General features: G+C 41.1%; 1 protein-coding gene across 5 annotated transcripts in view; it reads left to right on the plus strand.

The window, feature by feature from the left end:
* Nucleotides 1–964: 964 nt before the first annotated feature.
* grip1 (glutamate receptor interacting protein 1) overlaps nt 965–11,503 on the plus strand; it is a 54,142-nt gene continuing 43,603 nt past the window's right edge. For 2 of the 5 annotated variants that reach the window (XM_040035889.1, XM_040035890.1), the window contains exon 1: nt 967–1,234. In XM_040035889.1, coding sequence (XP_039891823.1) covers nt 1,180–1,234 — 55 coding nt within the window. In that variant the 5' untranslated portion in view covers nt 967–1,179. Of the gene's footprint in view, nt 1,235–11,503 lie in introns of all 5 variants that reach the window. The other 3 variants (XM_040035891.1, XM_040035894.1, XM_040035892.1) reach the window with 2 other exon arrangements.

The raw sequence follows: 11,503 nt of genomic DNA on the forward strand, positions 1-11,503 counted from the left end.
TTATTAGAATATATATAGAATACATACTTTTGTGATGACTTTTCACTACTTGTGGCATTTGTTGGTGTTGTATCGACTTGTAGCTCTTTTGCCTGTTTTTCTTTTGTTTGCTTGTTTTTTCATCTTGTCATCATTTTGTCCATTGTTGCTGTTTTTCACCGCTTTGTGTACAGAATATGGTCTCTGGACCATGTCCTGCTGGTTCTGGTTCAGTAGTTCCTCCACGCCTCTGCCTCTATGGATCTTCATCACTGTACAGGCTGACTGGCTGCTGGAGGAGGATGTCTGGCTCACAGTCTTATTGATTTCTTTCTGTCTCTTTACAGATTCTCTCTCTATCTCTGCTCTGAATGAATGAAGACAGTAGAACGGTGCGCCACTAGCAATGTTTCTGTAGGAACTAAACTATGAACCAGATACATTTGTCTTTAGAACCTTCAGTGGAACCTGGATACATTTGTAACAGTTTTTAGAACCTTTGGTGGAACCTGGATACATTTGTAACAGTCTTTAGGACACTCAGTGGAACCTGGATACATTTGTAACAGTTGTTAGAACCTTCAGTGGAACCTGGATACATTTGTAACAGTCTTTAGGACTCTCAGTGGAACCTGGATACATTTGTAACAGTCTTTAGAGCCTTCAGTGGAACCTGGATACATTTGTAACAGTTGTTAGAACCTTCAGTGGAACCTGGATACATTTGTAACAGTCTTTAGAGCCTTCAGTGGAACCTGGATACATTTCTAACAGTCTTCAGAAACCTCTGTAACATCAAAGCATCAGTGCCTCGCGGGCTCCTTCACGGTCATCACGTCACCCACTCGCTTTCTTTTGACCATCTCTGTAAACGTCGCTCTCCCGCTCCCGTGAGACCACAGCGAGGCTCGCGGGGTAGAGTTACAGATGGGGGGAGGGGGTAGAGAGACATAGACAAAGAGAAGGAGTGGGGAGAGAGAGAGAGAGAGGGAGGCTCGCGTGCCTGTGTGAGGTTGAAAAGAGGGAGAGGTAGAGAGAGGTAGGCTCGTGCAGGGGGAGGTGGATCCCTGTGTAGTGGAGCAGCTTAAGCTAAAGCTAACTAGCCATGTTGCTGTCGCCGCTGCCGTTGCTCCTTCCGTTGCTGGTGGTGTGTGTCTGCTAGCGGCCGCCCTGGACTCCCTATCCGCCCTGAGGTGCATCATGCCCGGCTGGAAGAAAAACATCCCGGCCTGCCTCCAACCGGACCAGGAGGGAGGTACGATCAAACCGGCGACTAGTGTGTGTATGTGTACACTAATTATCGCTCGTGCAATCTCTTGTGCAGCGTGGTTTGGCGCCGCTGGTGGAGCTCGCGCAGACGGTTGGTGTCTTTAAATTAGTGAAACTTGGTAACTGATACCCAGTGAGTGAGTGAGAGCGGCGCACGCGCGTGTACGCATGCATGCATGCGCGCGCGAGAGTGTGTGTGTTGTCTCCTGTTAATCTGACGCAGCGGCTGAGGTTACAGCGACGTTACGGTGATTTTTACGTTGATCAGCCGGTGACCGGTTACTAGCAGTGGGGCTGCTAACGGGCTAACAGGCGGGTAAACCGAGCGGGATAAACGGCTGGTCAAGCGAGGGTCTGCCCTTGTATGAGTGTGCGCGCGGGCGGTGTTACAGTGAAATGTGTGACCTCAGTTTAGTTGGATGAATGTGGAAATGGAGGGCTTGACTACATGATGACAGGTGAGCCGTTTAAATGCCTGGCATACAGACCGGTGCTCGGTAAAATCGGTGACTAAGGCTTTCTGACAGCAGCCTGTAATGTCTCCATAACACCCCCCTCCATAACGCCACACATGGCTGAATGCTGTAGGGTGTTAAACCCACAGTGAGTGTGTGCATTTGGATGTTTTGTGGTGTTTGTTAAAGGGAACCATTTATGCCTTTTGCATCATTCACGTTCAGAGTAAGCTTTAATAATCTAATTCTGTGCCTCCATGTCCAAAATAAGCTGTTTTATCGCCACTCTGCTCTCTCTATAAGACCCTTCTCCCTTTCATCCAGTTGGCCAGCTTCTGGAAGCTTGCTGATGGGCAGCTCTGAGTTCTTGTGAGCTGCAGTGACAGCTCGAAAAAGCAATTTATTAGTCAGTTAGGATGTATGTAGGAAGTGTGTTCTTTAGGAGATGTGTTTTGTGCATGCTGGTCAAGACTCTTCTGAACCAAAACGACCAAGCTTTATTTTGTCTTCGTACCCAAACCCCAATAAATAGCAAGACTGGGCCATCTTCACTGTCCTTATCGGCACAGGTCCTCCTAAATACAGTATAAACATGGATGCAACTTTCTTTTCAGACCCCACCAGGGGGCGACACTCCTGGTTGCAAAAAGTCTGACATTTGAATAGAAGTCTATGGGAAAATTACCCTACTACTAACTGAATCCATGACTCCAGTTTTAGTTAAAACAAGGTCATTTTGCGGGATGAGCTACTGCCCAAAGTGGAGGACTTTGAGTACCTCGGGTGGTGTCTATGATGTGGATGCTGTACCTGTCCGTTGTGAATAATCTGAGTGTAAAAGCAAAGTTCAGTCTACGTTCCTACCCTCACCTCTGGTCCTTGAGGTCTGAGTATTGACCGAACGAATGAGATCAAAGATACAAGGGGTAAAAATGAGCTTTCTACAAAGGGTGGCTGGGATCTCCCTTAGACTTAAGGGTGAGAAGTTCAGTCATTTGGGAGGAGCACCAAGTTAAGCCACTACCGCTCCACAGGTGAGGTGGTTCAGGCATGTCCTCCTGGTAGGACACCACAGGGGTAGACCCAAGACACGTTAGAAAGACTCATCTCTCAGCTGGTGTGGAAATGCTTTGGTGTTCTCTGGATGAGCTGGAGGAGGTGGAGGAGTAGAATGCTGCACCGTGACCCAGCCTTGAATAAGCAGTAGAAAATGGATGAAGTTAGTTCTGTAAATTCTGGTCATTCTAAGTGGTAGAAAGCAGGATAATTCATGGTATGTTCACTGGACTTGTGATTGATTTTACGTTGCACACGTTCATTTCCATTTCCATTTCAAAAAGCAAGGTACAATTATTTATTACTATGAACAAACAACTGCTCATTCTTTACTGTGAGAACAGGCCGACTGGCTCAAGAAAAGAACTTCATAGTGAGGTTTGCTTCACGGGTGAACTTGGAACTGTGATTGGTGGACATACTTTTTTTTTTTTAATGGCTCTGCATGATCAAGCCATTGGTGATATGGAACCCTGTTCATGTGTTGGGAAATAATCTAGCAGCTTTGTTTCATGTGTGGGCTGGGAAAAGCATTAGAGAAGAGTCATGTCCCCACAGTCAGCTAGGGTCTTGAACTTTAATCCCGTCTACATTTAAAATGATTCAATCTAGCTAGTGGACAGTTGTTGTCTTTTGGATGCCACATCATCTCTTTCTTCAACCTCAGTGGATAGTTTGACCTTCTTGGTAGAGTTAATAAGGGGAATAAAAAAATTATCAGTCAGATTATTTGGCAAAGCCTACCACCTATTATTCTATTTTTTCAGTGAGCGAACTGTTTGGGTAAAAAGATAAAAAAAAAAAAAATCTTGTTCCAAGTATCGGGAATGTGGAGACATTGCTCGTTATCGTAGTCTTTGGTAGGATAAATTCAAATATCTTTGGGGTTTCATTTATTAAACAATCATTTGTAAATGAAAGTTAGTGTCAAAGGTTTTGTTTTTGTTTGTTTTTTAACCATACTGCGCTCTTCTGTGGTCTTGAAAGCCACAAACCAAAGCACTGTGTAGAATGTATGTGGATATTTTTCACTCTTCAGCAAGTAGGTGAACTCCTGTTTATCTGGGCATTTCTAAATTGGATTGAACTTTTTGTCATATTGATTATAATGTAATTGGTTTTAAATATAATCCAGTATTTATTACAAATGATCATTAGCTCTCTTTTGTTGCACATAAAACTTGAGTCTATACAGAGGCACCCTATCATGACAATAAGCTGAAGTTTAATGAACCTGGTTTTAAGAAGATTTTGATTGACCACATGGCCGAGCTAGAATAGAAACAAACATGTCAACACTCACCTAAGGTGTACTCACAGTAGTTTTTCCTCCTTTTATACTCTGTGTCAGATTCAGCAAACCATTTTTAGCTCACTTTATAAAAACTATTCATGACCACTGCCACACATTCTCCACTCTACTTAAGAGGTGTGTTTTTAGTCAGTCTCACTCACATTATTCCTGAAGAGACCTGAACAGACAGCTAAGTATTTAACATTATCCAGATTTGTGGGTCATGAATGTAAGAGTTAACCTTTAACTGCTCCCAATAGGATCCCAGCTCTGTAGTGAACCTTTATGGGCACTAAGAAGACCTACATGAATACCAATGGGTGGTGCAACAAACTGAAGATGCAATAATTCCTCTGTTGCCAACAATTTTGTCTCTTCATTATAAATTTGGCAGATGAGCACCCAAATTCTGGGCAGCTGTTTAAGGTCTAACTTCCCCACAAAGGATGAATAAAGTTTATTGAACTGCTAAATTCTGAAAATAGTGAAACCTGCGATTTGAGTGGGTACCAATTAATCTCCTCCATAAATGAAACTATGAAATGTAAAAATATCCTAATTGGAAGGGGTCGTGTCTTCACGTCTTACTTATCCACCCACAGCGTGCTGATTGACCTCTTATAAAATCTTTGCCTTTTTATTATTAATTACTTGGTTATAACAACGAATGATAATCCCAGGAGCATCTTTTCTTTTAGTTTTCTGTCAAAATCCAATTTTGGATTCTGAATTTGTTCACATTTATGTATTTCATTCAGTTAAACCAGGTCCTGCTTTTAAATTTATTGTAATTTATAAAATAATTTTATTCTCGCATTGTAAAAACTTCTTGTTTTCGCTCATGTTCTTGTTTTTCCGACTGCAAAAAGTACTCTATTAATATCGCTTGCTTATTGACTCATATTTGAGGCTTATTTATGATCATCCTTCAATTTCTTTCCAGATGGCCTAGACCAAAATAAAAGTTTAATTTATTTTAAAAAAATCCCAAACATTTGCTGATTTTCAGCAAGAGAAATGTGAAACTATAACACTTTCTCTTTTTTATGTAACTGCAAATTAAACATTGTTGAGTGTCATCAGCATATAAGTGGTACTAATGGAAAACGTCTCAGTAATCTGTCCCGAGTGTATCAGATATAAAATTAATAACGGTAGCCCCAGAATTGTGCCCTGGGGAACACCACGAAGATTTGAACCAGTAAGTGCTTCAAAAAGATGCCTGAAAAGTAAGTGCCTTGAAAGTAAAAGGGCCCTTAAGTTGTCTGGCATGAATTCAGTAGCTATATAAATAAAATGTGATTTATTGATATAATTGAATAATTTCTTATGCACTCTCCCAGACAAAACAAAACAAATAAACAACCCCCCCCCCAAAAATAAATAAATAAATAAATAAATAAATAAATAAATAAATAAACAAACAGTGTCCCATGTTTCAGACTCTTGATTAAAAAAAAATAGTAAACTCTGTATTTGGATTTTCCATTGTTTCTTGTTAAAAAAAATCAAAACCAATGTTTTCACAGTGTCCTTACAATTTACAGACAAAACAATGAACAAAAACATCATTAAACAAACTAACTGATAATGAACCCAATAATTATTCCTAGCTTTGGATGAGTATAAGTGACTGAAAAAGCCTCTACAATCTGAGCAGTTTGAGCCTCAGAGCCATTTTCCAAAGACGTTACGGTGCTGCTTTGGTGTTGCGTTGTAAACCTGTGTGTGGGGCTCCTGGAGAGATAATAATATAATCGCGTGTGTGCGTGTGTGCGCGTGTGTGTACAGCTTCCAGCTAAACTGGTCATAGTCCTTCACAGCGGGATGCTGGGAAAAAAGAACAAAACACCAAAATGTTAAACGCTAAGACCCAAACACAGCAGGACAAAAAAAATATCACGCAGCTGAAAGCAGCAGAATAAATATAGACAACAGGTAAATAATACATAGACAGACCATGACGGAAACACAGTGTACTACTATACTTACATGTTTATCTCTACTGCTTCATGTCACTACTCATCTCAAAGGGATTTGACTCAAAGAAAATGAGAAATTAAATCTAAACACAGGAGTCGGGAGTAACGCAGGAGCCCCATGAGATAAAATGATGAAAAACTGAGCAGAATTTTGGGTTAATTAGTTAAATTTTCCCATGAGTTTTTCTCTTAACTGAGCAGGGAAACCCAGAGTTAAATAAAAATAAATCTTATGTTCTCATGTTCAAGAAATTCAGGCAGTGATTAGATGTGACAACAGCTGATTTGTAGGTAGAAAGACAGAAAAACAAGAACATAAGTGAGCAAATTAACAGCTTAAATTACTGATATTTAATTTAAAATACTCTAAGAAATCACCCAAACTCCAAGCGTAACCCCTGATCCTAAGTAAAATATGTGATCTTGTTCTCATAAAAAGTGTTTCATCAAGTCTTCAGAATTTAGGCATTTTCATACACTACCCCCATTTTCAGAGGTACAGAAGTAATTGTAAAACCAAATATAATTTTCATTTTAGTAATTGTTTTCGATACTTGGATAATAATCCTTTGCAGTGAATGACTGTCTGAAGTCGAGTATCCATGGACGTCGTCAAATGAAAAACCTTCTCCCTCGAGATTCTCAGAAACTGTCAGTCCATTATTTTGATTAAAATTGTTTTTTCATTTTCTTCCATTTTTTTTCTAATACTGCAGTTTGATCTGCTGCCATTAGACCTGTCTGTGTTTCTGATTGGTCACTTCTGGCAGCATTGTCTCTTTCAAGCTGGATTGGGAAACCTTAGGGATGAAGCCAGAGAGGGAAATCATATCCTGGCTATGTTGAACTTGCATCGTGGGACAGAGCCCTGGAGAAGAGGTGGAAAATCGATAGATGGATGGTTATGTCAACATCTCTTAGACCTCTAATTGCTGTCATGAATCCATTGATATCACATTCTTTCAGTGTCTTTTACAGATTTGTAGTTTCATTTATATCGAGGTGTAATTTTCTTTAAGCTCATGTTTTGTTAGTATTTAACATGTGAGGGCTCAGATATGTTTAAAGTTCAGTGTTTTACTTTAGAATTTGGTGCAAAGTGACATCTGAAGTAGTGGAAATTAACGATGAGACTATTACACTCGCTGCCTTGTACAAGTTTGACATGATCATGATGACGCCTTTCTTTTTTTTCTTTTTTTCTTTTTTTTTTTTAAAGCGCACCTGGTGCCATTAGAAGCAGCTGTATTAGCCGTTAGACCTTCCTGATTAAAATGTGGTGGATCTAAAGGAAGCTATCCCAGGATTATTTTTTTATGAAAATGTGGCGATTTTCAGGGAAGTTCTGCAGAATCTTTCTCTGTGATTTCTAAGCGGCTTTCTGCTCGTCTGTTCCTGTAATCTTGCAAAGTTTCAAATCCCTGCCAGAGACCTCGGGGGAATATTTAACCCCAGCTTCCCTCTGTAAGGTTAATCCCATCCGAATGGGGCTTTAGCTCGTGTGTGCGTGCACTCTGTTAACTTTTACGAGGTGAAAAGGCTCTTCAGACTGTTTTTATGTCTCCTCTTTCACGTTTAACTGTGGTGGATTTAGTAAATGATTATTTCCTGGCTTCACTGACGAAGCTGAGGCTGGCCTGTGGAGGAGAACACGGATGCTGCAGGCAGCTTTTTGCAGCATGCAAGCGGTGACGGCGTCAGGTGCGTGACCCCGATTTCTTACCTGGCAGGTCCAGAAGGGTCCAGCACCTGTGCGCCTGCAGGCCGCTCTGAAAGTCTGATCCGTGGCCAGATTTGATGTGCTGCTCAACAGGAGCATCTACCTCACAGATGTCCTCATAAACACCGAGTCCAGACTACAGCCGCCGGCATACAGACAGTGATTTATGGAGGACAGTTGCTGCCAAAATTAATATAAATAAATAAATGTCTCTGATTTATGTGCCATGAAATCTAGAACATTGTGGGAATAGATTTATTTATATTAGATGTAATAAATTAACAAATGAATTTATTATATTTTAATAAAAGTTTAGATTTTATTTATTTAATCTATATATTATAGATTTTCTTTAAATTTCTTTTATTTCATTTTTATGTTTTGTTTTTTTCCTTAAACATTTAATTTTATTTATGTGTTTTGGCAATTACGGCCCTCCATAGACTTACAGCTGCAGTTGTTAAACCAGTCTTAAGTAAATGAGATAATTAATCCAGTTATTCCAAATACAGGCTGGAAAATGCAGTTTGTGTAGTTGTTTATTTACTGAGATCTTTTGGTGAAAAATGACCCAAACAGTCAACCGTCTTCTCAGTTTGAATCACAGATGAGTCATCGAACATTAAATTGTATTTTTGTTTGAAAAGATCCTCGGTGACTATGATAAAGTGATTGTAAAGTCAGGGATGTGTCACAACATGGAAACATTAAATACATTTTGTGGCTGTTTCAGTGAAGTGCAGTCAGACTGTCGTCAATTTTTAGCTTCCCTTTTGGCGCTGAAGGTCATGTGACACGAGTGGAGCAGCAGCTGAACGGCTGTCAGATCGACTTGTTTCTTTAAAAATATTAAATGGGTTTTAAAGTGTTTCTTTCCCTAAAAAGACGAGAAAATCTTTGAGCAGTCACACATAGAAGGGCGTTATGATTAGGCTGCGTCTGTGTGTGTGTGTGTGTCTGTGCAAGTGCGCGATAACGAGTGTGTGTCACAGCATGACATCATCCCACTGTTTTAAGCTTTTCAGCTAAGAAGCAGAGAAAATGGCTTTAACACAAGTACACACACACTGAAACACACACACACACTGTCGCAAAATCGTTTTCTATACTGCGACAGACTCACACACAGTAAAATACACACTGTGTCCTTTAAGAGGTGCTGATGTCAGAACTCTGCTCATCTTTGTCCTCAGGATTACTGAAGCAGACCTGAATCTGTGTGTGTGTGTTTGTACTTGACACCAGTATTATGAGGACATATTGCCTGGCTCCTCAAATAGAAGATGTGCTTCTGTATGTGTGCGTGTGTGTGTGTTTACATCCATATTTCTCAGCTTAATGTATTATTCGTATCGTCTCTCACAGATTTTACCAAGACACACAGACACACACACCATGACTCTGTTGAACAAACTGCTGACTCTGTGTGTGTCATCTCCTGACTTTTTCATCCATTTAAATGTGTGTGAGTGTGTATGTTGTTAAGGTGTGTGCAAATATTGTGTAATCGTCTACATGACCAAAAGTAAGTGGACCTGCGGGGATTTTAAAGCCAAATGTTGAACTTGGCTGAAGGGATTTGCTTACAGACGAACACAGAAATGTTGAGGTCACTAAGAGTCTTATGTGTTAAATAAAAGTAGGTGATTTATTCTGTTGTTGCCTGTTTGTGATATACATGAGCAGCCTCTCACCCACCTGGAACAAAAGCTTAGGGTTGACTAAGCCGTATCTTGGACCCAGGACGTTCTGGAGCACATTACAGAGAAGAAGAGCATGTTTAGATTGAGACCTGGATTCAGGTCTTAATTCACATTATGGATACACGGGAATTATGTTTTTGTGTTCAAGTGTACGCTGGCGCCTCGTTCTTGGGTTTTCCTTTCAGTCCTCTTTAATTTGGCCCTTCACCCGGGACCAGTTTAGCTTGGGAAGCCCTACCAGAGTAAGTTGCTTGCGAACCTACGATTTGCCCTCAGCGCCCTGATGTGACACATCCACTGCTCTGTCTTATCGCGTTAACCTGTGCAGCTCACACCATTTACAGAATAGGGATCAGATCTTCCCTATTTACTGGTTTCTTTTGATACTTTGTCCCCTCCTACCACATCCTCCTGTGCCTTGTATTGCTAATGGCACATGCCAGTCGATGTAGTAGACAAATGAATCGACAGTAATAGGATTTCTTTGGGTCCCCCTTATACAATCCTTCCTTTCTTCTGATATTCGACATCCAACGCCGGGCGGTCCTTGCTCCTCCTTCCCGTCTTTTCTTTTTTTTCCCCCCCCCTTCTTTTTTTCTCCCTCCCCCTTTCCTTTTCGGGTGGTGTGGGGACGGTGAAGAGTTCCCACATTAACGGGCTCGGTCCTTTCTCGTCTTCGGCTCCACCTCCGCGTAACGGTCTTTGTGGTCCTTTTTGGTCCAAATGGACCATGATTTCCCAGTTATCCCCGAAAAAGCCAGCACGCTATGAGTAAGCTCTTAGATCTAGACTCCCTTGTTGACCCTCTTTCCCTGTTATTATCCGTTCCCCCCCCCCCCCCTGCCTTCACATGCACATTGTTTATCTACCCACACAAATAGCTACCCAACTTTGGACAAAACCCTACCTTCCTTCACTCCAACCATAAACATTTTTACACTCCTCTGGACGTATTAGCCCACTCGTTAACCCCCGTCCTTCCTTAACGTAACTGGCCCTGCTGTTTCTGTATGGTTTTCTTTTTTGGCCTCAGAAAACTCCCCTTTCGGCTGGATTGATAACCCATCTTACAACTTGCTGCCAGGGTCATCGTCTTGTAATTTATCCAGACTATGTGGTCTTCTTTTCTTCTGTATCTATTTTCATCATAAATTTAATGACCCTACCCTACAAACAAACAACAACATATTACAAATCATACACACCCTCATAACCCTTCCCCCATTTCATTTTTTACATTTTTACTTTTTCGCACTGATTTGTACGGCTCCAAAGCCTCCAAGTATGGTGCAATTTGAATAGTTTGAGTCTTTTGCTGGTTCCGCACAAAAACACACTTTCAACGTCGTCGCCTCAGATTTTGCAAGTCAGAAATACCCCTCATAAGGTCTTTATTCTCCCGCGCGACGTCCCAGGGGAAAGTAAATTCCAAATCAAGGGTTTGGTATATTTTTGGTGAAAGGTATAAAACTATTGCCCCCCATCTTTAACAAAACACCCACAAAGTTCTGCCAGGCGTTATATGACCACAGTAATTTTTTCTCACTTTTCCCCCCCTTCCCTGATTTTTATTTACCCAACCAACCCTCTCTTCCCCCTCAGGCAAACTCCCCACCAGAGCCACATGTTATTGCAGACAAGTTCGTACCCGGAAAGTAGCTTAGTTTATTTCTTTAATGACTTTACCGCAGACAGTGTAGGGTTTTGTTTTGCGGCACCACAAGGGGTAATGGTTATGGTCCACAGAAAGCTGCCATAGGGGATGATCTTTGGGTCCTTTCAATTGCTAAAAAAGGAACCCCCATCAGAACATCCAGCAGCACAAGAACTTCCATACCCATAGCCTCTTTTAAAAAGTGATCACAGAAGTCAGCTGTGAGGGAGGTTTTCAGGATTGTTGCAATGGTAAAAAGGGTTCCCCTCAAGGTGCAAACCAGAGATCAGTCTCCAAAACATTAATGTGAAATGAAACTTTATGACTGACGCGCATGCACGCACGCACTCACACAAACAAACAAAAGAACAAATTCACGACGTGCTTTTCT

Source organism: Simochromis diagramma, unplaced genomic scaffold (genome assembly GCF_900408965.1).
Source record: "Simochromis diagramma unplaced genomic scaffold, fSimDia1.1 OVJJ01000816.1, whole genome shotgun sequence".
In the NCBI taxonomy this organism is placed as follows: domain Eukaryota; kingdom Metazoa; phylum Chordata; class Actinopteri; order Cichliformes; family Cichlidae; genus Simochromis; species Simochromis diagramma.